General features: G+C 57.1%; 3 protein-coding genes across 3 annotated transcripts; 1 reads left to right on the top strand and 2 right to left on the bottom strand.

The window, feature by feature from the left end:
* Positions 1–408: 408 nt before the first annotated feature.
* On the top strand, positions 409–7,555 carry LOC142413825 (RNA-binding Raly-like protein). The gene is made up of 7 exons (XM_075510383.1): positions 409–556; positions 2,605–2,683; positions 4,722–4,772; positions 5,123–5,271; positions 5,587–5,700; positions 5,959–6,125; positions 6,529–7,555. The coding sequence occupies exons 1-7, from the start codon at positions 520–522 to the stop codon at positions 6,565–6,567; spliced, it is 636 nt and encodes a 211-aa protein (XP_075366498.1). The 5' UTR covers positions 409–519; the 3' UTR covers positions 6,568–7,555.
* A 405-nt stretch (positions 7,556–7,960) lies between these two features.
* Positions 7,961–9,502, bottom strand: EXOSC6 (exosome component 6). The gene has a single exon (XM_075510381.1). It carries the CDS (start codon positions 9,500–9,502, stop codon positions 8,669–8,671), a length of 834 nt encoding a protein of 277 aa, XP_075366496.1. The 3' UTR covers positions 7,961–8,668.
* Positions 9,503–9,596: 94 nt separating this feature from the next.
* On the bottom strand, positions 9,597–24,704 carry AARS1 (alanyl-tRNA synthetase 1). The gene is made up of 20 exons (XM_075510379.1): positions 24,477–24,704; positions 23,638–23,826; positions 22,813–22,958; positions 21,543–21,734; positions 20,958–21,102; positions 19,748–19,893; positions 19,066–19,174; positions 18,818–18,968; positions 18,310–18,434; positions 17,530–17,674; positions 16,695–16,873; positions 16,043–16,156; positions 15,090–15,296; positions 14,254–14,438; positions 13,700–13,808; positions 12,838–12,951; positions 12,442–12,561; positions 11,850–11,936; positions 10,259–10,372; positions 9,597–9,879 (listed from the first exon to the last, which is right to left on the bottom strand). The coding sequence occupies exons 1-20, from the start codon at positions 24,618–24,620 to the stop codon at positions 9,694–9,696; spliced, it is 2,907 nt and encodes a 968-aa protein (XP_075366494.1). The 5' UTR covers positions 24,621–24,704; the 3' UTR covers positions 9,597–9,693.

Below are 24,704 nucleotides of genomic sequence, written 5' to 3'. Positions count from 1 at the left end.
AGCCAGGGTGTTGTCCGTGGGCTGTTTGTGCTGTGGCCCCGGCTCCGCGGAGGGAAGGCACGAGCCACACACATGGCTGCCGGCAAGGCTGGGCTCACGGCTCTGGGGCAACCAAGCCGTCGGCCGGGGGGCAGGGTCCAACAGGTCGGAGGGGACTGGAGGCCGGAGATGGGAGAAGGAGCCCGGGGAGGATGAGGATGGGGATGGTCCAGCACAGCAGCCACGTCCGTACAGCTGCAACCTCAGGGAAGGGAAACCCCCAGGCCCAGTGCTGCCGGCAGCAACGCGTGCAGGCAAGGACAGGCAGCGATGCTGCAATAACGCAGGGCTGCGCCCGGGGGAGGCGCGGGCGTGGCAGGGCGTGGTCGCCCCCCCGCCGTGCCGCGGTGGTGCGGCCCGCGGTCCCCCCCGTCCCCGGCCGGCGGTGGTAGGGCCCGGTGGCGGCGCGCTCGGGCCGGCGCGGCGGGGCTGCGGGGGCTGCGGGGCCGGGGCTGCCGGGGCCGCCGGGGCCGCGGGGGGATGACGCTCTTCGGCAGCGGGGACGCGGGCTGGAGATGTGAGTACCGACCCAGATCCGGCCCGCTATGCCCCCCGGGTCCCCCTCCGGGATCGGCCCTCTTCCCACACCCCCCACCCCCCACCCCCCGGTACATGCTCGGGCACCGGGATGCTCGTCCGGCACCGGCAGCCCTGCCCGGGGCAGGGGTGCCCCCCTGCAGCCAACCTTCTGGTGCACGTACGTGTTCCCCCGCTCCGTGGCCTCCCAGTCCGGGCAGGGCCGCCTCCCGGTGCCGGGATGCCTCCCGCCTCCTTGGACCAGTCCCTCCCCTTGGATAGGCATGTCCTCCCGGTACCGAGCTGCCCCCCACCCCTGTACCAGTCCCTCCCCAGGGCTGGGATGTCCTCCCGGTACTGGGATGCCTGGTCCTCCCCATACCATTACCCCTCCCAGGACAGGGATGTCCCTCCAGCACCAGAATGCCCCCCATACCATTACCCCCAGGTCAGGGATATCTTCCCAGTACTGGGATGCCCCCCATACCATTACCCCCAGGAGAGGGATGTTCTCCCAGTACTGGGATGCCTCCACTGCCATTACAGGGAAGGGAGCCCAGGCACAGGGCTGATGGCCCCGGGGTGATGGAGACCTGCTGGCCCGGGTCCCCTGCCACAGCAGGACAGTCCCCTCAGTGCAGGCAGCCTGTGACAGGGTACCTGGCCATGGCTGGGGTTCCTGGCTGGGGCGCTGAGGTCTCCGTCCCACTGGCAGGGAGGGGAGCGGGTGGCTCTGCTGGGTGGGTGTGATGGGCTGCAGAGAGGGATGTCAACAGTGGGCTCCAGCCCTGAGTGGTGAGCTCGGCCGTCCCCCAGGGATGCTGGCTGCACCTACAGAAAATGGGTGCCAGCGTTACCCGGTGCGCAGGGTGAGTGGAGCACCTTCTCCAGCTCGCCCAGACATCAGAGCCAGCCCGCAGACTTCGTCACACAAGGTGACAGCCTGGAAAGCAAACAAGTGCCAGTTTTCCTCAGCTCGGATCTTGCTCAGAAGCCCTCTCCTCCGCAGGGATGGAGGGACCTTGCTCAGGTGGATGTGGGGCTGGAGGGGATCCATGGCCAGTATCCATGTTCCTGGGGAGGCCTGGACCTCTCCGATGAGCTGGTGTGTTCCCAGAGGACTCAGGAAGCTTCAGCTTGGGGTTCCCTGGTGCAGTGACATCCACAATGTCACCCGTCGGACAGCTGGTCACGCTTACCATAGCCAAGGGGGAGACCTCAACTTCTCACCCACCAGCTGACCCCAGGGATCAGAGAGGTTTTGAAGCGCCCCCAAATTACAAAATTAAATATATGGGGGTGTTAGTAAAGCTTTGCATTGGTGGCTCTTAAATGTATACTGAGAAAATAGATTCAAGCCAGCTTTTATATGGACGTTGGCTGTGAAATCCTAAGAAGGGGTGAAGAACATCACCAGGGAGTTGTGATGTGGCATCGCCGAGCCGCATGTCCAGAGGCATCTCCGCCCCGCATCTCGGCATTGCACGCGTCTCAGCAGCCTTCAGGAGCGTGAAGTGGCTGGGTGCGGGGCTTCCCCCATCCCCAGCACCCATCTGTGGTGGGCAGCACTCGACGATGTCCTGCTGGCCCGGGGGTCTCCGAAAAATGGCCATGCTGCCCAGCAGGAGCAGTAGTGAAGGCAGATTCACCGTGGCGGTGGGAAATGTCTCTGGGGGTTAATTACTCTCATCATCAGAGGTGCTTTCTGCCACCCTAACTGGAGCCTGCCCGGCCTTGGACGGGCTTGGGCTCAGGGGGACAGGGCAATGCTGTGCATGGGGCACCCGTGGGAAGAGGCTGCTGGTGGAGCAGCTCCATGTCCCAGCACAACCCTGGGCTGCTCCTGTCCTTCTCCAAAAGCTTAAATCTAGAGAGAGCTGCTGGCCTCAGGCTCGTCCTGTGGGTGCTCTGGAGTAGGATGCCTCCAGCCAGGAGAGGAGTGTGGCCAGGAGCCCCTGGGAAGCTGATGCTGGAGACAAGTCCATGTGGGGTAGCATGTTGGCTTCCCCTTTTCTTCCCAGTACTCATTCCCCTCCTCTCTCCCCTCAGATTTGGACATGGCCAGGGAACCCAAGCCGAGCCGGGCCAGGCTGGGCCAGAAGCGGCAGCACAGCAGCAGCCTGTACCAGTGAGTGCCGGCGCGTGGGGCGGGGGCTGCATCAAGGGGGGCCAATTTGGGCTGGGGACTGTCCCACGCCTGGCTCCTCTTCCTCCCCCTGCTCTCCATCACTCGCTCCTCAGACTATTCCAGCTGCATGCTCACGGTGGTGGACATGGGTCCGTGTGATGTCCTTGCCCCATCCCGATGGGGTTCTTGGAGCATTGCCTGGCTGCACCAATAACAGCTGGAGTCCTCGCTGAGTCCCACCCGATGTGCGTTGCCGGTGGGGTGTGGAGATCCTCCTTCCCCATCTGAAGGTGCCAGGAGAAGAGCAGAGCCCCATAGTCTCTACGCCTGTTACAGTTGTCGATGCTGGTTGCCGTTCTGGCCTTTAAATGCTGTTCCTGGGGAGACAGACACCCTTGCAGAGGCACATAAGGGTGGTGATGGTCCTGACGATGGCAGATGATGGTGATGGTGGCACTGAATGTAGCAGAAGAGCAGGTCCCCATCCCTGCGTGCTTTCAGCTCCCCAGCTCAGCAGGCGTGTGGTGAGGAGGGGACCGGAGCTGGGCTCCGTTTGTCTCGTTAGAGAGCTTTTTGCGAATGCCCTGATTGAACTAATTGCTCTGCCCGTTGCCATGGCGCCAGAGGGATGCAGCGCTGGCAGGGCAGGGACCGCCAGTCCCCTCAGGCTGCTGGAGCGTGGCAACTGCTGCTTTTGCTCTTCCCAGGGGATGCTCTGAGCAAAGAACTGAGCCGGGAAAACCCTTGCTGTGCCCCTGGCTGGGCACTGGACCCCAGGACTGGGTGTCTCACAGAGCCACTGGTGTTCCCATGGCAGGGGGTGGCCTGTGGCATCCCCATCCCTTTCGGCATGGGCTGCAGGCAGCAGCAGCCATTGGAGCTGGCACCTTCCCTGTGCCCCGTGCATGGGTTGGGACTCCCCTCCGGCTGCCCATTCCCCTCTTCCCCAAGGCAGGTTGTGACCTTCCTCTGCGGGTGACGAGCGGGAGGTGGGGATGCGAAGGGCTCGCCATCCCCGTCACAGCGATGAAAACTTGGAAAGCAGTGAGGCTGGAGCGAAAGCTTCCAGAATATCCCCAGGTGCAAAGAACAGGAGCAGGCAGGTCCTGGCACCCCAGGGCTGCCTGCTCACCCTTACCAGGAGGGCTGGCGCTTGCGGGCTGCGCCCCACGTGGATTATTCTTGACTAATCCCACCCAAAGGCAGGGTGGCAGCAGGGCTGGGTGGGACCTGCTGCCTTTGGGTGGGACATCCCCTGCCTTTGCCCTGTGATGGGCTCCAAGCTGCCTCCTGGGCTGGGCAAGCCCAGGTTGCCCGTTAGCCTCCCCACCCCAGCAGACCTTCAGCTCTCTCCAAGCTCCAGCATCAGTCCCGTGGCAACAGGCTCCTCTGCAGCAAAATCTAGAGCCCTGGGGGCCCTTGTCCTGGTCCCCCCATTCCCGGCAGTGTGCCTGGGGAAGGCTCCCCACTCCCAGCAATGCTCTGAGCACGGCTTTGTCTCCCCTCAGGTTAGGCTTAATCCTACGCTTCCTGACTCCACAAGAGCTGAAGCAGCAAAATGAGCTTCAGCATCTTTCCTCCTCCTCCTCCCCCCCACTCCTGGTCCACGGCGCATGATTTATTACCGGCACGTCGGCTGCCCGCATTGGAGGCAATCCGTTGACAGATTGCTTCTTAATTTGGAGCCGAGAGAGCCGGCAGCGTGTGCGTGGAGCCAGGGACCATGAAATTTAACATCGGGGCACTCTAAATGCAGCTTTCTGACAGCAGAGTCTGCTGCTGCTGCCCCGGGGGCTCTCTCCATCACGCCCAACACCCTTGCTTGGGTCCAGGGCAAGCCCCTGCCATGGCACAGCCACCTCCTTGGGCTGTGCTGCAGCCCAGGCAGCTTGCACGGTACCCTCTGGGATGCCTCCCACTCCCTGGGGCTGGGGATGGACGCTGCGTGGGTGCCCTGCTGTGCCCAGCCATGGCTGCTCCGGGGCGTCCATGGCCCTGCAGAGTGGGTGACTTGTTCTCCTCTCTCCCCCTCCTGCAGCAGTAACTGTGACCTGGACTACGATCTCTATAGGGACGACTTCCCGTACCGGTGAGCGCAGCATTCCACGAGCGAGGTGGGCTGAGCACATGTGGGTTTGGCGTGCAGTTGCACCTCTGCCAAAGGCGAAAAGCAGGGTGTCCCTGGGCATCCGACCCTCACCTCCGGGAGAGGGTCAGTGGCATTGTCCCCTTCAAGGGGCATGTATGCTGCAGCTTCCCCCAGGCCGGGGGCCTTGGGGATGGGGTTCATGGGGCAGGGGCAGCATGTGGGCTGGGCAATGCCCAGGTTGGAGTTCCTTCACTGCGGAGGGAACCTGAGAGATGCTCTCCTGGCTGGCAGGGCCTGCTGCTGCACCTCCAGGGCCATGCTCACACCACTATGCTCTTGTGCCCTTACAGGGTGTACGAGTACCAGAAGATCCCCCCCCTCATTAACCGCATCCCAGTCAAGGCCAGACGAACTCATGTGGGAGCAGGAAGCAAAAGCAGCCTGAGCCCCCAACCTGGGGCGAGGAGCAGCACCAGCTCCATGGTGGGACGGACAAAGTGTAAGTGCGATGGGGCTGGGAGGAAGAGGGGGCTCGGCCCTGGTGTCTCGGTGCGTTAGAGCCATGCTGGTGCCCGAAAGTCCTGCTCAGTGCTAACCCTGTTGCTACGAGTCCCCAGCTCCAGCAGACACAGCCTGGACTGCGCTGGGCTAGTGGCTGTCCCCTGGACCCGTCCCCGTTCCCCAAGGATGCCCAGTGGGGAGGATCCTCTGGAGAGGAGGATGCTCCAGAAGTGGCTGTCCAGGATGCCATGTTCCCCTGGCTCCGGGCAGGCTGTAGGGCAGGGTGGGATCCTAACAGCTCCTCTCCCTGCAGTGCGGGCCGAAGAGCTGCACTCCATCAAGGGGGAGCTGAGCCAGATCAAGGCGCAAGTGGACAGTCTGCTGGAGAGCCTGGACCGCATGGACCAGCGGAGAGAGCGTCTCACGGGTGAGGGGATGGGCTGTAGACCCTCCGACACACGTGTGCCTGCTGGGCAGCCTGTGGGTGCATGTGAGCCTAGACCCCGAGCTGGGTGTAAGAGGCCCTTCCCTGCGTGCCCAGGAGGGAGCTCGGCATCCAGAGCTCACTGGGCAAATTCCCTGGCTGGCAGGGCAGAGTCCAGCCCTTTGGCATGAGGGGACCCGGCGAGGACAGGGCTGATGTTTGCACAGGTACCCCAAATTTCTGCTGTCTCTGTCCTTGCAGGGTCCAAGGAGAGTGAGAAGAAGAGGGTTGAGGCAGGGGCAGAGTCACCATCCCCAGTGGGAGAGGGGTCACGGGAGCCCTGGGGGAAGGAGGGGACAGGAGCTGACAGGCACAGCGACCTGCGCAACATCGACAGTGCCGAGGAGAGCACAGACACAGAGGAGACGGTAAGAGGAGGGCCAGATCCTGCACCAGGTTCTCTGCTTTCCTAAAATTCATCCCCACTTGCTGCCCATGCAGGTCCTGGTGGGGGATGCCTGGAGCAGAGGAGATGCTCCATCAGGGTCCCCCAGCTGTCCCGGCTGCGTGCTAGGCCTACAACTGCCCACACCTCCGGGATAGCCCCCAGCACGCTGCAGCAAACCTCTGGGCACGCATTACTCCAGCAGCACAGGCTGCAAAAAAACTCCTTAGAGTAGAAGTATCTTTTATCAAAGCTGTTGCTCCTGCACCCACATCCCCCAGCTGGGTGCAGGACCCCGGGGGTCCCAGTGCCAGGCAGGGTGCTGGGTTTGATCCTGCTGCCCAGGCACATCAGAGGACAGCCACCCTGTGTGTTTCTCCTTGCAGGTGAAAAACCACATGTCAGATCCCGAGGGGAGCCAGTAGATGGACTGGGATGCCATGGCCTCCGTGTGTGGCCAACTCTTCCCGTCTTGTGTTCGTATTTCTTTTGAGGCTTCCAGCTAGTGCCACGCACGACACGAGGTGCCCGCTCTCGGCACGGCCATCCCCTGCCGCCGGCGCCGGCAGCCCCACATCCCACCCCTGCGAGACGCTGGCCAGCCGTGGCGAGAGAAGTCTTTGTGTTCAAGTGCGCTTGTTTTCTTTTTCCTCCTATTTTCAGACCTAGGGATAAGCAGACATGGCCAGGGCAGGGAGGGGAGGAGCAAAAAAAGGACCATATCCCAAAGGAGCATCCCAAATCCCAACTGCCTTGTGTGCAAGCATCCCCCCACCCATAGGGTGCTGTAGGGTGCAGAGAAAGCACTCTGGGTCTCTCAGCCCTTATGGCACAGGTCACATCCCAACCTCCCCGGCCCTGCAAGCCCACCTGCTGCCTCCATGCTTCAGACCCCCCCGGGGAACTGGTTCAGCAAGGTTCAATAGGTGTGGGTACAGCCCAGGAAGGCTTTCAGAGCTGCTCGGCATCCCACCATGATGCCATGGGAAGGAGAGACCACCCTGAGACAGCTCCAAGGGCTTTTGTGGGATTTTGGGATGGAGGGGTGGTGCTGAGCCCAGCTCTGATGCTGGCTGCAGGGCCAGCAACAGGTGATGCAAACCCAATTGCTCCCAGTTGCCCCTGCTCACAAATGGGTTTTCCGTACTGGTTTACTGCTTGCTGTTCTTGGCCATGGATCGCGTTTGCGGTCAGCAGGACTCCCATGAGCAGCTTTGCCAGGGCTCCTCACCTGTGCCCAAGGAAGTCGTGGTTCCCCCCACCCCGTGCTCCCCAACATTGCATCTTGGTTCAGTGTCCCTTGTTTCTAGGTCATCCTTCTCTCGCTGGTAGGAACATGTTCTGTATTTCTAATTTGCTCTCGTAAAAGAGTGTATTGTGTTGGAAAGGAAAATAATTTGTATTTCTTTTCTCTGGTTATTTGACTCCGATGCAGTTTTTAACCGTCTGAAGAGCACATGTAATTTTTGTACCCAATTTTGTGTACCCTAGGCTCTGGGGGCTTTCTAGAATGCTGCCTTCCCCACAACTCAACCCAGAGGCAGGAGGAGCACAGCTCTGCCCTGTTTCTCAATGGAAACATTAATCACTGCCTTTACCCAGAATATTCCCTACCAGCCTGGCGCAGTGCAGCTGGGCAGACAGGACCAGCTCCTCTCCAACCCCAGGAATAACCAGAGCCCAAGGCAGCACCCAGCTCCCTCCGCACCCCTCAGGGAAGGACAACGGGAGCAGAGGGGGGTCACTCCGATGCTTGGTGGCCTTCCACCTCTGCCCGCGGCTGGCAGAGGCCTCAGCAGAGCCACACAGGCAGAAGACTCACCATAAAAACCTGATTTATTATAAAAAAAACCCCAACAAAACACATCTCTGCCACCCTGAAGCACTGCCTGGGCAGGAGGTCAAAGGGATGAGCAGTCTGTGCCACAATGTGGTTCCTGCCCAGTGCTGCCTGGACCTTGCCTGCATGGATGGTCGTGGTGGGCAGCTCAGTGCGAGGGTCTCGGCCCTGGTGCTGGGGCCACCCCAGGGTGGGGTGTGGGGTCCCACAGTGCAGGCAGCTGCTTGGAGGGAGGTCTCAGGCAGGGTCCGGCAGCGTGGGGCTGGTGCAGGCAGGCTCTGGCAGCTGAAGCAGTATGGAGGCTGTTCTTGTGGGGCTCCAGCAGTGTGCAAGGCTGCTTGGGTCCTGTGGGGCCACTTGGGAGGAGTCTCCTGCGACATGGGGGCTCCTCAGGCAGGCTCCAGGGTGCTCAGGCAGTGTGGGGGCTGCTTTGGGGGCTCTCCAGCGGTGGGGGGGAGGCAGGCTACAGTGTCCTCGGGCAGGTTTCTTGGGCCTCCACCTGTGTGGGCAGCTCTGGCATGTCTCTGGCAGCACAAGGGCTGGCTTGGGCAGGCTCTGGGGTGTCTCCGGTAGCGTGAGGCGTGGATCAGGCAGGCTCCAGGGGACTCTGGCAGCACTGAGGGCAGCTTGGATGGGCTCTGGGAGATGACCCCATCCCGAGATGGGGGACACCTAGGCATCACCAGTCAGGCAGTAGTGGCAGCGGCAGCATCGCGGCGTCGGGCAGCCCGCAGCAGGCTCTGCCGCAGCACGGGGTAGAGGCGGTGGCAGCCGTCGAGGCCGAGGCGCAGTGCCTGCGCCCAAGCGTCGGGAGGGCTGCCCTGCCCACCGCCCAGCACCGCCGACACCTGGTTAAGGGCGGGCAGAAGAGCCACGGTGAGCCGGGCGGCGGCGCGACGCTCCTCAGCCTCCCCGGGCTGCAGCATCCAAGCGGCGGCGGGGCCGGGGGGCCGGCACAGGGCGCAGCCCACCGCCAGGTCGTACATCTCCACGCCGGCATCGGCCAGGGCCAGGGCAGCGGCGCTGATGGCGGCGGCCAGCGCGGAGCCGCCGTCCTGCAGCAGCAGGGCACTGACGGCCAGGCGAGCCCGCGGGTACCGGGCCAGCCGCACCGCCGGTTCCAGCGCTTCCCGCAGCGCCGCCGCCGCTTCCCGCTCGGCCTCCCGCTCGGCCGCCGAGCCCGGCCGCAACCGCGCCCCGCGCCCGGCGAAGGGGGCCCGGCGGAACTCGCAGAGCAGCCGCCCCCCTCCTGCCGCCGCCGCCGCCGCGCCGGGCTCGGCCGCTTCCCGCGGGCCCCAGGCGGCGCAGAGCACCTTGGTGCCGCCGCCCAGCTCCACGTAGGCCGAGCCCTCCGCCTGGCTCAGCAACCCGGCCCGGGCGAAAAGCGGCCGCAGGGCACAGGGGTCCCGCGGCGCCGCATCCTCCTCCTCCGGCACCTCCCCGGCTCCCCCGGCCGCTGCCCACACCTCCGGCGGCTGCGACTCCTCCGGGCCCCGCACGCGGCGGTGATCCAGCGGCATACTCGGCGGAGAAAACAGGCAGGGGCAGGCAGGGACAGGCAGGAGGAGGAGCCCGCCCCGCCCCGCCCCCGCAAGCAGAGCCGAGGCGGCAGCGCGCAGGGCAGGCGGCCTTTATTCATCGGAAAGGCGGGTGGTGGCTCAGCAGGAGGTAGGGACGGGCAGGAGGGGAGAGGGGTGCCGGTGACACCCCGTCAGTTCTTCAGTTCCCCCAGCCGGAGCCTGGCAAAGTCCGTGGCTAGTTTCAGGGCCTCCTGCAGGCAGCCCACGTTCTTGCCCGTCGCCTGTGCAGAGACATCCTTCCCACCACCTTTACCGTCCATCAAGCCAGACACCTCCTGCACCCACTGGCTGGCCTTCAGGCCCTTATCTGCCGTCTCCTGGGTAGGAAAAAGAAACAAAAAAAGAGGCAGCTCGACCTCAACCCAGCCAGCAGCGAGGGAAGAGGGTCTGCAAAGCACAGTATAACAGGACAAAGCTCTTCCAGGTGCATCTGGAAAAGAGGCAGCAGTCCAGGGGCAGACTGCCTGCCCCCATGCCTACAACCGCATTAAGTCCTGGCTCTTCCCCCTTCCCCACCTGCAGAGCACAATGCCTCTTCCACCCCTCTGCCACCCGATGATAACCCAAAGCACAAGGGTCATGGCTCTTGCCAACCCAAATGAGTTTCAGCTGTGTAGTATTAGACAGTTACTGCCTGGAGGCAGCAGACCCTCCACTGAGGCTCAGAGAAAGGCAGACACAGAGTCTGGGTGTTACCTGGGGTACTTGACACAGGCAGGTGATTCTGCCAGCTTCATTATCTACAGTGAAGAGCATGGTGGCAGTCTGGGGGGAGTAAGTCTTGAAGAGCTTCAGAGACTCGTTCAGGGCCTATAGGAGGACAAAGGCATTGCAACACACCTTCTGCTGCTCGCAACCAGCCCTGCTCCAGTCCTTGCAGCACCCACAAAGACCTCGGGGATCTGGACTTGCATTAAACCAGCCAGCAGCACCCTGCAGTGCTCCTTCTCCCAAACATGAGTGATCTTCACATCCCCAGCTGTGCAGAGCCTGTGCAGCTGGGACAAGCCCTGGCTGTGTCCCCTCACAGCTGCAAGGAGGCAGGAGTGAGGAGCTGCTTTTATTTCCCCACCCTCAGTTATCCAGGAACTGGCAGAATTAGTGGCCATGCAGCCCCAAAGCAAGTGAACCTTTACCTGAGTGTACTGGCTTGGTGGGAAAACGCAGCGATATGAGCTCCCAGCAGGAGGGAGCAGCTGTTCTGCAGTGAGTCAGGAGGACTCAACTGCAGCATGAAGAAGCTGCAAGGGTTATCAGACACAGCAGGCACGCTGGAGAAACTGGGGAGACTGCCAGGCACCCTATTATTCCCAAGGAGACCGTTATCTATTGCTCCCATAAACAGTATGATGCAGCACAGAGCTGCGGGAGCAGGCCCTCCAGCGAGCAAAGCAGTGCTGCTCTAGCTGGAAAGGGAGTAAGCAGCTTCCCAGGCTGCTGGCACCACCATCCCCTGGGATGCACCTTTCTGCCAGGGAGAACACTACATTGGCACCCACTGTGAGCAGGAGCGCTGGCATCATGGAGATGGGGACAGCCACAGAGAGTGAGCAGGCATCTGTAAGCAGGATCAGCTCCAAGACTCCCAGCGCAGAAATTTAAATAGGGCATTAAAACTTGAGTGGTCCAACCTCAGGGCACGATCAGCCCCCGCTGCCTGGCAGTTGCTGGGCTCAGCACTGTGGCACAGCACACACAAGGGAGCTTTTATTCACAACAGAAATTGCTCAGAAACTTAACCTGTGCATGGAAGAGGGAAGGAGCAGTTTCAGCCCTGGCTGGAGAAGAATTTGAACCTTGCTGCAGCAGAGAGTGCTCAGGAGCTGGGGAGCAGCTCTCTGGCCTGGCCCTGTCCACACATGCAGCCCAGGACACCGTTCCCAGAGCTGATCTGCAATGGCCACAAGCATCACAACTTCCGTAGCTTGGCAGAGCTGCTGTTCAGAGTTCCTTAAGCCTGCATTTTAGTGTTGCGACTGCTCCTGGCTGAGTCTTACCTGGGACACACAATGTGATTTCTATTGGGGCCCCTATCCACCACCAGGTCTGGAAACTCAGCAAATGGTCAAGATCCAGCCCCCTACCCCTGCAAACTCGTGTTAGTCCAGAAGGTGGGACACAGAGAGTATCCCAGTGGTCCTCCCCCTCTTCACTAGCCACTGCTCAGGGCTGGCAGGTGGCAAGAGACAGCTCTACAACACAGCACCGCCTCCCCAGGTGAACAGAGATCACCCAACTGCTCCTCAGGCACAAGGAAGGTTGTCAAGGAGACCAGGCCTTCCCATACCTTTGCTGAGGCTCCATTTTCCATTTCCATGATGACCAATGGCTTGTTAGGGTGACTCTCAATGACTTTCTTGGTCTTTTCCAGCACCTGAGGACAACAGTGGTCAGATGCTAGAGCACACTCACATTGCATATGGACACAAGAACCACCGGGTAGAGCTTCCCTACAGGTACAGAGGCCCCCCAGGGTGCCCCAACACACCCATGGCCCAGCCCAGAGCAGCCCCATGCTCTGCAGCCAGGCGGGTGTGTGGCCTGCAAGGCAGCAGCAGTGCTGTGCGTGATTCCTCCTCCAGGAAAATTCAGTGGGCTCCAGGATGAAGAACGATGCACCACTCATACCATGCACTCAGGGGCACCACCTGTACCTGCCCAGGAGCACCCCAACTTCCAAGACACACTGCCAGCGCTTCACCCCAGGGAACAGGTATGGAGGTAGCCATGCCCTGGGAGGGAGCAGGAGAGGCTGGAAGGCTGAAGAGTGAGGGGCATCCCCACAGCTCAGCTCGCTTCTACACTGGACACAAGTGGAGCTCCCAAGGGAGCCCCCCACAGCCCTCCCACACTGTCCTTTATTCCCACCCAGGGCTCACTCGTTTCTGGATGTCAGCTTTGCTTGCTCGGTCCAGGTCATCCATAACTTTCTTCAGTGCTTTAACAGCCTCTCTCAGTTCATCTTTCTGCCACTGTGGGATAACAGCAGTGGCCAGAGTCTGCAAAACAGGAGTGGGTGGACAGGGTTAGAGCTACTGGTGACCATGGCAGGAGGCAGGGGATGCTGCGCCATAGTCACGAACCTCCCATCCTCTCCCAGTGCCCAACAACTCAGGCATGAGGTGCTGGCTGCAGAACCCACAGGACACAGGGCTGAGACCTCCTCTGTCCAGACAGGAGAAGGAAGCTGAACTTCGGCCTCATTAATACCACCCAGTGCTGGCAATTGAGGTCCCACTCACTTTGCAAAGTCACAGCACTGCTACCATCCTCACCTCACTGAGGTCTGTGATCTCCTTCTGCACATCCTTGTTGGGAGCTGTCTGGACCTTCACCTTGGCTTCCAGGGCTGACAACAGCTTCCTAAGGCTGTCGACTTTCCTGAGGGCCTAGCAGAATACAATCCAAGTTAAGTCATGCAAGGAGATTTAGCAGGCTGGGCTCTTGGCCACCACCATGAGAAGGGTTGAAGAATACTGCAGCCCCAGGATGGAGTTCAGTAACTCCTTGGGAAGCAGCAGAGCCAAAGCAGGCAGCACTCGACCAGAACCAGGGTGTGATGCTGGCAGACAGGCCCCCAGACTCTTCTTTGCCAGAAGGAATGCTGAGATCCTCCAAAAAGAAAAAAACATCTCCTCACCAAGCCCCTTCTCCTACTCTAGGAAGCACCAGCCCAGGACCAAAGTCACCTGCCTCCTGCAGCAGATGACTGGATTCTTAGACTACACAACTCTCCTGTCAATCTTGCCAGCTGCTGAGGGCTCTAGATTTGCAGCCCATTCTGCAAAGCAACCTGCGCTAAACCCACAGCCATATCAGGGACACACCCTAGGCCCTTCTAACATGACAGCTACAGCCAAGCCTTCCCCCGCTTCCCTCCCAGCTCTCTCCTCTGGCTGTAGCACAGCCAGGGGCCTCCAGCACAGCCTTTGCCAACAGCAGCATCCTTCTCTGCACTGTGTTGGTGGAGTCCAAGCCACAAGTTCCTCAAGCACTCACACCAATTCTCCCTGGCGCTGAGGGATACTGGGCAAACATAAGCAAAAAGGACCTTGGCACAGGGTTAACATCTGTGCATGCACATGCCAATGGTGTCCCACAGGGCATGGATTTCACAGGATCCTGCCTCCCCCTTACCTTCCGAGCTTCAGCCCCGGTGACTGCAACTATCCTCCGGATGCCTTTAGCAATTGCTTCTTCTGAAACAATCACAAAGGGGCCAGCATGGCTGGAGTTCTGCAAGTGCCTTCGGAAAGAACGCAGAAAGACCCACAACAAGAGAGAGTTAGAACTTCACCTCTTGTCTCAGCAGAAATCAGCATGGAAACAAGAAAACCACCCTGCCAGGGAGGTGCAGCAAGCGTGGGGACAGGCAGAAACCCCAACCTAGCTGCTAAAAGCAAATGAGCGAGGAAAGGGTGGGAAGGGCCATGTTCCCAGCACTAACAGAGACTACACGTGTGGGCAGGGGCAGCATACAGGCAGTTTCCCTGCCTGCAAAGGCTGATTTGAAACGCAGCTTGACTCAGGACTGGGAATGCAAAGGCACATCATCATCACCACCTCCAGCTCTGCCCTGGCTGTGCCCAGCATACACCCATGGCACTCACAACAGCCCTCGGGAGCTTGGGCTCCCCAGGGACTCCTTTTCAGCCACCCCGCTGCCTTCCACGGCCTCTCCAGATACTCACGTCCCTCCGCAGAACTCAACAGAAGTGATGGAGCCCGCAGGGCCAGAGGGGTCAGCCAGCAGCTCCTCCACAGGGATGCCAATTGAGACGACACGGACAGGATCAGGGTAGGTCTCATCAAAAACTGCCCGCAGTCCTTGGATAGCTTTGGCTGCTGCAAGAGGGCAGTCCTTGGCGTACACAGTCTGCAGAGGACAGGAAAGGGACGCAGGTAAGAGCTGGTCCTGTCAGCTGTGACCGCGGGTCTGCGTTCCCAGGGAATCCTGACTTCCTCCGAAAGAGCCTAAATGGGAAGTTACGTGCCTCACCTTCACTGGGGTTTGTTGAGCTGCCATCATTGACAGATGCCCCATCTTCAAAACTCCTGATACCACTGCCTGCTCAGACCCCCTGTGCTCCTGTACATTTGAATGGTTTCTAACCACAGACTCCTGAGCAGAGCACAGGGTCCTCCAGGATCTGTTCTGACACAGGGCTGGCACCAGACAGAGCAACTCTCTCACTGTTGAGGGCACATCACTGGAGGGTCTGGCTTTACACTATAAATCCAACCAGGCGTACTCTGCCAAACTTCTTGGCTCTTGTAGCTAATGTGACACTAGAACAGGTAGGGAACCACTCCAACCCTAGAGAGGGCTCGGTACCAATGAACAGAGCAGTCTACATGGAGTTTTCCCATTCAAAATCCTCTGAGGTGATGCCAATCTGTGCACAGTACTGCATCAGCAACTCAGAAGACTCCTGCTGCGCCAAACATCCAGCACCCTAGATCATCCAAAAACTTGACTCAAGGTATTTTTTTTCCCCAGTATATCCAACCCATCAGCTGTACCCACCTTTGCCTCCTCAATCATCTGATTGGCAATCCCTTCGACTTTCTTGATTTCCTGGGTAGACAAGGCTCCCTTGGCTGTGAAGTCAAACCGTAGCCTGTCTGGTGCGACCAGCGACCCTCTCTGGTCAGCTTCCCCCAACACTGAGCGCAGGGCGAAGTTGAGGATGTGGGTGGCCGTGTGGTTGCTCATGACTGGCCTCCGCCTAGTCTGGTGGAGGAAGCCACTGTTAGATGGGGTCCTGCACTACAGAGCCAAGATCACCTCTAGCAGCAGAAGTGGAGCTTAACACGCTGCTCCAACAGAAACCTAAACTAGCTCAGGAGACCAGAAACAACTTAGCACACTTTCTGCCTTGGAGCCTCAGCTAAGGGAGCAGGATGTTCCCCACCAAATTTGTGCATGGCTTTTCCCTGGCAGTCCCCTTGTTAGGTCTATCTGGAGAGAGGCCAAAGACAGACCAGGTCACAGACACTCAGCAGGGAAAAGCACTGCAAGATGGGAGCCTTCCTCTTGGTGCCATGTCTATAGGGAAGGGAAATGCATTTTGCAGACCAGGCTCAACCCAGAACTCACTCAGCAGGCTGAGCCCACTGGAACAATGTCTAGAGTGGGGCAGACAGCTCAGGCTCTCCACTGGTATCCACAATGCAATGGGGCACTGTACCAGCTCCACCTCCCAGCCATGACCCAAAACGTGTTTCTGCTGCTGGTCAGTGAGCATGGCTCTGAGACAGCAGGGCGTTATCTGCCTCGTGGTAAGAGAAAGCCAGGTGCCAGGCAGGAGAGGCCTTGAGTCAGCCAGACTGGAAGGGCCACACTAGTTGCCTGCATCGTGTGCTGCAGGGAGAGCAGGCCCTAAACTCCAGGCCACCCAAGCGGCACCGATGGAAACAAAGCAGAAAAAATCCAGGGAAAAGAGATGAGGCCATCTGTTATACCATGTCTTAACTCACCTCATCAATAGACAGGTGGACCTGATCTCCTACTTTCAAGCTTCCATATAGAGTTCCTATGTGAAGCACGTAGCCTCCTCGGACCTGCACGTTCTTCACCGTGAATTCTGTTTTCTGTACAAGGAGGGAAATGCACCCAGTGAGTAGGGTGAGAGGCCAAGGGGAGGCAGACAGTCCAGCCAGCGGTCTGAGCTGCAACTGGAAAGGTCTAAGCTGAGAGCCAGACCAGTGTGCGTGACAGGAGAAAGCTGAGTGTCCCCGGGCACAGCACGCAGGGCCACAAAGCAGAGAATGAAGGTGGGGCGTGGTTATGGTGCACAGCAGAGATGAAAGAGCTCCCCACCCCAGCTCCCCATCACAGCTTGAAAGCTCTGTCCTTCCACACAGCAATCCCAGCACTACCACCACAGGCACCCACATTCTGGCGACAGCCTGATGCTGGAGCGCAGAGTTCAGTTCCCCAGGAAGCAAGGGGAACAATACTCCAGCGCATTGTGCCATGCTGCACCCCCGAAAAGAAAACCTGTGCAATGCCTCGCACCTGCCATGGACAGGAAATTGCTGGAGCTTGCTTGGCCCCTTCTTCTCTGCCCACACCTGCTCAGGCCCCAGGTGAGACTGAGTCTCGCAAAAGGCTCTCAGGCCCACTCACATCCTCCCTGCTGTCGTCGTCCTTGACCATGTAGCCCTCGTCATAGATCTGCCCGCCCTGCTCGGCGTAGAAGCAGGTCCGGTCCAGCACTATCCCACACTCCTGGCCAGTGGATACCTCCTCCACAAACATCTTCTCCCTGCGGATGGCCGCCACTGTGGCCACGAGGCTCCCAAAATCTGTCACCAGGATGACAGGCAGTGTCAGTAAAACAGGAAAACTTTGTAGACACCACATGGGAGCAGAACTTCATAGCAACACCTCCCAGCTATTGCAGGAGCTCACAGCAGCTACATTTGCAGGGGGTGAGGAGAAATAACTAGGGCAATAGTTAGCTGGATAAGAGGGAATTTCATTCAGTGCTCTCCAAGGCAAGGACTGTCACCTCCTTCCACAGCTATGCAGTAGAAGTCAGCCATGTGTGCTGCTACGAGCCTGGGGCCTCCTGAATCCCCAACAAATTGAAGAATTAGCAGCAAGAGCCAGAGCAAGTGGGCCAAGGACCCTCTAACAGACCAAGCAGAAACTGAAGTCTCCTGCGGCACTAGCAAAGGAGCAGCTAGGAGACACAAACATAGGAGTGTGGATACACAAAGCTGCAGGGAACAGGAATTCCCTTAAGTTGGCAGCAACAGACCCGAAGAGTACAGCAGCCCTTGAACCGTCTGCCCTTCTCTTTCCCTGCTCTATTTGTTACAAGCAGGCTATTCACCTGCACATGTTTCCACTCCCACCTCCATGTCCCAGGAAAGGGGAGCCCAGAGGGGATCTTGTTGAGGTACATGCCAGGAAAGGTTTGGCAGCAGAGGATGATTCTGAGAAGTTTTTTTCATACCATAGGCACCGCTCTGATCTGAAGCATAGCTGTATTTTGGCGAGTCGTCAGTCACCTCCAGCCCTCGGGCCCTCAGCTCTTCGATGGCGTAGATGTCCAGCATGAGGAGGTCCTCCCCTCCGGCACCCTTCCCTTGGGATTTGAGCTGCCAATGACAAGCAGCAAAGTTTGAGAAAATCCACCTCAGTGCTGGCCCATGCATGTCAGCCTAGTTGCACACCTCACATCCCTGAGAACTCCTTGGTTCAGAGCTTTGCTCTGGGAAGCCACATGCCAGCAGCAGGAGTGCTCCCATCTTTTGCGACTTCAGAGCAGGCTGTTCCAGTGCTATCAGCATGCAGATAAAGTTGGCCTGAGTCCACCAAGGGCAAGGCAAGTACCCAGCGAGCTGGTTGATGCCACTCTCTGCTGCTGCAGCAAACTGTTGGGAGAGGCACCCAAGCTGCAGGCCTGCCTGGACACTGCTCCTCGAACAGGGAAGTCCCGAACTTCCCTATCCAGAACAGGACAGTGGGGAGGTGCTCCCAGCAGTCCACTAACTCTGTCTGAAGGCTGAGCTGACAGCCCTGAGCCTCACAGTGTTAGTGAGCAAAACCAGCCCCAGCTGCACAGAAAAGATATGTTCCACAACAACTGCGGTGGTCTTTCCCACAGGACACTGAGGCATGTGGGGTGTGAGCAGACCCAGTAAGAAAGGACCAGACTCATGACTGCAAACTACAAGGAAGGGAATCCTCCCTGCCCACTCTCCGACCAGCTCCCCCTGAAGCTGTTACCTACCTGTGCATTTTTCCGCTCTTCTTCAAAGCCCTCCATGTCTACAACAAGGCCCTTCTCCTCTGCAATCAGCCCAGTGAGATCCGCAGGAAAACCGTAGGTGTCATATAGCAGCCAGGCAGTATCACCTTCAGAGAAAAAGCAGAGCAGTTGGCGCTCCTGTACTGTGAGACACTGCTCCTTTCCCCACTCTCTGACTGGCTCTGTCCCACCCAACTGGCCCAGAGCTATGGCAGGACAGGGAACAGGCCTGCTGAACATAAACATCAAAAAGACTCTTCACTGACAGCACAGAGATCACACTATCATGTTGCATCTGGGCAGCTTAGAAACCTGAGCAAGGGAACGCAGGCCAGAGGAGAGAGGGGTGGCCCAGCTCTGCAGTCTTTTGACTCCAACTTTGTCCCCTCACACCTTCCACCATCTCTCAGTCCCCAGCCCAGCTGAGCCCTAACTCAGTCCCAGATGATAAATGCCTTTTGGTGCATCCAGACAGAAGTCACAGCCTTACCAGGGATGGTTTTACTGTCTCCCAGGCTCTGGATCTTCCTGTCCAGGATGCGACGTCCTCTGCTGAGTGTTTTCAGGAACTGATCCTCTTCTTCATTGATAATGTCCTTCACCATATCTGGGTCCTTCTTCAGCTCAGGAAAGGCATCTCCCTGCAGACCCAAGAGGATTAGTCCTTCAGCATGGAGATCTGCACACGTCAGCAGAGGAAGTCTTCAGCAGATACAGTGGAGCAGGGGAAGAACTTACCAGTGACTGCACCACCACATCAACCAGAGTAGCAAAGAAACCCTTGGGGGCATTGAGCTTCTCATGGGAGTAGCGCACAGCCCGTCGGAGAATCCGCCTCAGCACATACCTAGGGAATAGCAGAGCCCCTCATGCAAACGTTAGACCTCTGAGCTGTTCTCAGGGGATCCACCAGCATCCACCTGCCAGCACCTCCTCCCAGGACCTCTGGTTCCGCACAGGGTTCTCTCCCCACATGTTCTCTCAAATAGCTGCTCACACCAGCAGCAAGCCAGAGGTGAGGTGCCAGGCCCCAGCTCCATAACCCAGGCTCACTGTGTGCTTAAGAGTCAGTCCAGTGGCACCCACAGCACAGCCCCCCGGCCCAAACTTCACTGTTTTTTTTTGACAGCAGCACTATACCAAGCAGGGTTTTGTGCCTGTCTGCCCACAGTGATCCTTTTTGGGGGCTGACACAGCAGAACTGGTACTCACAAGAACCCTCAGACCTGTATGTCTTGGCCTTTTGGGCACACCTTGCTACAAGGATTCAAGCGACAAATATACTGAGCAAACACTCTGCTATCCACTGCTTTAATGATGAATTCAAAGACATCCCAGAGACACATGAGATCCCAGACCTCTCAGTAAAGATGTGCTGAACAGAATGGGAGCAGCAGCATTGCAGCAGCTCTGTTCTTACCCTCTGCCAGTGTTGTCAGGCCTACCCCCATCAGAAAGGGCCAGCGTGATGGTCCGTGCATGGTCAGCCAGCACGCGGTAGGCCATGTCTATACCATCGGCATCCTCAGCACCAACCTGCCCCATGTATGGCCTGGCACCCGTGCCCTGTGCAGAGAGGAGAAGGCGGTAGGCAAAGGGGACAATTACAGACAGCAGGGAGCAGCAACATGGCAGGACAACAGGGAAGCGCCTCAGAAGCCAGCCCCATGCCACTGCCCGCAGCCGCAGACTCCAGCCTGGCATAGCCTGCCCAGCCAAGAAACTTCAAATTCTGTCATGTGGGAGAGGGTCCCAGCTTCCCTCTTTCAGGGTGTTTTTATCCATACCCAAGAGAAAGACAACACTATAACAAAGCAGTGCTTGCACATGGTGTAAGCCTGTCACCATGGGCACAGTCCCTACAGCCAGGCTCCCAGAACACTGCAGGAAAGCAGACAAAGGCACATGGGCTGTGTCCAGGCAGTGACTTTAACACTGAAGAAAGGCAGCCCTCTAACTCCAACTCCAGAGCTCCACACCTCTCAGAGGCAGCAGCAGGCTCTTTTCCCTGCATTTTCTTCCAACAGGATCTGCAGCCAGGAAGCTCTGCCCCTTCCATGGAGCAAAAAAAGGCTTGGACTTGCACACAGAGTTCCCAGCACTAGTAACATGGCCCCCCACCCAGGAAGATGCAGCCACAGCACACTAGTTCTGCAAGTGACTGTCATGGTTTATGGCAAAGACCTCGTCTCTCAGGGGATTTTCTACAGATCAGCATGTTCCAGGTGGAAGACTGAAGGACAAACTCTGATTCTGGGTAAGAACCACCACGTGCTCTCTACCACATGGCAAAAAGATGGCCCTTGGCCACATGGGACAGCAGAGCATCTCCCACTCGGAGAGAACCAAGGAGAGCACCATCAGGACAGTGCACAGGAAACACCTGGGAAAGCTGCACTGCTCACTGTCCCATGTTTTCCCCTGGAAACATGCCCCATGGCAGCAATTACTGTGCCAGCCTGCATTCCTACCCTCAGCAAAGTACAAACATGCAGGGCTCACAGCAGCTGGGAAAGCAGAGACCTGCAGACATAACTGCCCTGTCCAACCAGCCCCACACATCTCCCCAGGGATTCAGGGAATGGATGGGAGTCTGGGTCAGGCCCAGACCCAGACTCCCCAGTTTGTACCTTTTGGATGGCTTCAAAGTAAGGAAGGAAAAGGTCAGTATCATAGTTGGACATCTTGTTCTGCAGCACAGAGACCAGCCTCTCCAGGCCCATTCCAGTATCAATACTTTTCTTAGGAAGAGGTTTCAGTGTCCCATCGGCTTCCCTGCCCAGCCACAAAAAGAAAGATGAGCTGTTATGGATGGAGGCTCTGCAAGGGCAACCCCATCTCTCTCCTCATCCCCATGAGATTTTGTTCCATCAGATTTATGACATGGGCCCATACACAAACCACACAAAGGACAACTTTGATAAAATATAGTTAACAAGACCCTCAATGACAACTTAGACCCAGACTGGGGTGGCACTTGTTCCCTACTGAACTCCTGGCAGATGAAGTGAGAAAATACTTCCAGTCTGTCCCCAAAGGCAGTGTGACCAACCTCTTCCGTACAGGTGGGTCAGGGGACAGAGCATCACAAAGTGCACAGGTCCTGGACAAGAGGGAATGGCAAGCAAGCCAGGGGCAGTTAAAAGAGTACGCAGTCCAAGCATCCTCCCACGCTGAGCTGGAGCAGCCTGGGGAGGGAAGCAGGTCTGGCTCACCTGTTGAACTGTATGAACACCAGGTTCCAGATCTCCAGGACGTTGGGGTCATCCTGATTGACCAGGTGCGAAGCATCTCTGTCCCCGATCCGGTCATAGTGGATCTCGCTGCAAGGGCCACAGGGCCCTGTGTCTCCCATTTCCCAGAAGTTATCCTTCATATTGCCAGGCAGAATCCTGCCCTCAGCCAGCCTGTAACAAGAAACTCTTATTGAACAACACAGACTTACAGCAAGGCAAGAATTCCCCCAACCAAGGATGATACCAGAGAAATCTCAGATTACTAATTCCCTGGATGAACAGACAAATCGTCAGGGTCCTGAACCAGACCAATATAAGACCCTACCACCCAGATTCCCCGCTGAGGAGGATCAGGTGAGTATCAGCACCTGGCACTGGCCCCAGATGGAGGCAGAGGCCTACACAACACCTCAATGAAGCCACCAGCAAGAAGACAGGCGGATCTCCAACTTTAATACACACAAGGCAGGTTTGGCCTCGCAGTGTGGAGGTGTGTCACGGGGTCATGGGCAGATTTCAGAGGGGTCTACAGCCACAATACCAAAGGCATCATTTCCCTGCTACATCAAGCTTTGGCCCACCCACAACTTGAGCGCTGAGTGCGGTTCTTGCTTCCTCATCTCAAGGAGGGTGAGGTATGTATAGAGGAGGGCAACTAAAACTAACTAGGGGTGGAACATCTGCTTTACAAAGAGAGTATAGGAAAGAGTAGGACTCTTCAATTTGGAGGCTGGGTGGGAGGCTATGATTGAGATTTAGAAAAATCCAACAGATTCAAAACAGAATCAGACATACTCTGAAGGCGCAGAGCCCCAAACAGAGGCTAAGGGGAACAGATGGATCAGCCTCTAACAAACTAATCTAGTGACTGTGGATGCTGGAAGGGGAGGAGGAAAACAGACTGCAGGCCACAGTCATGCGTGCCTGCTTTCCCTGAACAGTATCTTCTTAACTGCTGTCAGAGGCAGCATGCTGGGCTGGATGGGTCATTGATCTGACCCAGTGGGGCACTTCTTATGTTCTTAAGCTTACACAAGAGATTTTGAAACGAAAGCTCTCAGTCTCTTTCTATCTAATACCAGTACCTCCCTTTAGCTTTGCAGCTCCACCACCCTGCAAACATTATTTGTGACACTTCAATTTTGTTAAAACCTCCTGTTATATGTGCTCTGCCACATAACACATGCCATTTTTCTCTGAATGACTATTGCTCATCAAAACATGCACCTTCCTCACTTAAAGGTCTTACCCCAAATTCAACCATATCTGCTTGCACTCCAGGTCCGGTTGCAGTCCTGCAGCCTCATTTCCACCAAAGTAAGTGACATAGAGTCTTTCAGCAGGGATGCCAAACTCCTTGGTGAGAAGGTCCAGTGCCAGTTTACAAGCAAGTTCCTGCAGAATGAAAGATGAGGTCAGCAAGTGAATGCAAACAGAGTTCTCCTCGACGCGCAGCACTTGCACATGCAGAGTACTGGCTACTGTATGTATCAGCAGCTCTCTACAAAGAAACAGCCAAAAACTTTCAGACTTCTGGCACAAGAAATAGGCAAACCAGTATATGCAGTGAACAGAGCACAAGAAACATATCATATGGCTTTCCAGATGCAGCCAAGTTAACTCCTACCCCCAATATTTGCTGCCCCAAAAAAGCCTTTGAATTCTGTTGTTATGCTGTATTCTTAACATCACCTTTGTGAATATGAACCCTACACTAGCAAGATGCTTGGGAAAGGACGTTGTTATTTTATAATCACTCCTGTTTGAGGTCCATCATAGTTGCACAGCACATGCAATTTCCCACAGCTCCAGGACAGCCACTAAAACCTCTGCCTGAAGACTCCAAACTGGTAGAGTTAATATAATCAGCTTTGTAAACCTTAAGTAATTAATCTCAAAACATTCTGCAGGGTCCAGGCAACTTCCAAGCTCATTTATTCCAGAGGAGCCACACACACTTTAGGAACCACTCTGTGCCAAGATATTCTCCTTCCTCTTGGCAATTGCTCTGCTGAGTTCATAGAGACAGGTAACTTTGTGCAAGAGATTCAGAGCTGCACCTAGCCTATTTTACCTTGAAATAATCCCCAAAGGACCAGGACCCCAACATCTCGAAGAAGGTGTGGTGGTAGACATCTTTCCCGACATCATCCAGGTCATTGTGCTTGCCCCCTGCTCGGATGCACTTCTGAGTGTTGGTAGCTCTGTTCAGTTTAGCGAGCGGGTGCGAGGGGTCAATGGTATTGAGGAAGATGGGTTTGAACTGAGAGGAAAGAAAAAAGGGCAATCAAGAAAAGCCCTAAAAGCCTGTTTTCAAATGTTGCAAGCAACAGTGTTATCTACGTCATGATAGCACTAGCCTGGACATACCTGAGGCAGCTTTCAGAAACAACAAGCCTGCTGTCTCCTGCATGTGAGGAAGCTGCAGCACTGCTTATAACTTAGCACTCCCACACACACAGGTGTTCCTGAAGCCTACCAAACCCCAGGACTTCCAAAGGGACTGAAAGTTGCCAGATTCCCAGCTGACCAGAAAAAAAGTCAGTGAAAACGGTGTGCTGATCTCCAGCAGAGCCCTTTCAGCAGCCCAGCCCCAACCACTCTTTAGAGAGACCATTAGTCATTTGTGCCAGGACTAGCTGTGGTACAAAGGGTCAAGGAAGAGAGACTGGCAGTGCTCCCATCGCTGCACAGTCAGCCCAGCAGACACAGGAACCTCTCCCAGTGCTCTTCCCAATTTTGCCAGAGTGCAGAGGACTCCAGCGGACACACCAACCACCTCTTTGTGACCAGATGGAAGATGGAGAAAACAACAATAATTTTCCACACAAACAGCTCCGCAAACACCTTCACAGGTTTCAACTGCTACAGGATATGTTCATAAGGACCACAGTACCAGAGTGGGAATCCTACCTGATTCATACCAGCATTAGCAAAGAGCAGTGTGGGGTCATCCAGGGGGATTGTAGAAGAGGAGTGCACATAGGTATGCTTGTTTTCCTTGAAGAAGTCAATAAACCGTTGCCGGATCTGGCTAGCTGTTAGCATAGCTTCCATCTTGAAGCTACAAGTCACAGCTGTCCAAAGCAAGCAGAAGGTAAAGCAGTAAGGCCTTGGTGCAGTCTGAAGAAACAACAACAA

This window comes from Mycteria americana, chromosome 8 (genome assembly GCF_035582795.1).
Source record: "Mycteria americana isolate JAX WOST 10 ecotype Jacksonville Zoo and Gardens chromosome 8, USCA_MyAme_1.0, whole genome shotgun sequence".
Classification (NCBI taxonomy): domain Eukaryota; kingdom Metazoa; phylum Chordata; class Aves; order Ciconiiformes; family Ciconiidae; genus Mycteria; species Mycteria americana.
The sequence above is the reverse complement of the archived record's forward strand: the minus strand, read 5'-3'. Positions and strand labels throughout refer to the sequence as shown.

Excerpts from the sequence above, each read along its gene's own strand:
- LOC142413825 (XM_075510383.1), top strand. The coding sequence starts at position 520 with ATGACGCTCTTCGGCAGCGGGGACGCGGGCTGGAGAT. Across the intron at positions 557-2,604 it reads CGGGGACGCGGGCTGGAGAT|ATTTGGACATGGCCAGGGAA; the intron begins GTGAGTACCGAC and ends CTCTCCCCTCAG. Across the intron at positions 5,272-5,586 it reads CATGGTGGGACGGACAAAGT|TGCGGGCCGAAGAGCTGCAC; the intron begins GTAAGTGCGATG and ends CTCTCCCTGCAG.
- EXOSC6 (XM_075510381.1), bottom strand. The coding sequence starts at position 9,502 with ATGCCGCTGGATCACCGCCGCGTGCGGGGCCCGGAGGAGTCGCAGCCG.
- AARS1 (XM_075510379.1), bottom strand. The coding sequence starts at position 24,620 with ATGGAAGCTATGCTAACAGCTAGCCAGATCCGGCAACGGTTTATTGAC. Across the intron at positions 18,969-19,065 it reads ATGTGGTGGTGCAGTCACTG|GGAGATGCCTTTCCTGAGCT; the intron begins GTAAGTTCTTCC and ends TTGGGTCTGCAG. Across the intron at positions 14,439-15,089 it reads AGATGATTGAGGAGGCAAAG|ACTGTGTACGCCAAGGACTG; the intron begins GTGGGTACAGCT and ends TGTCCTCTGCAG.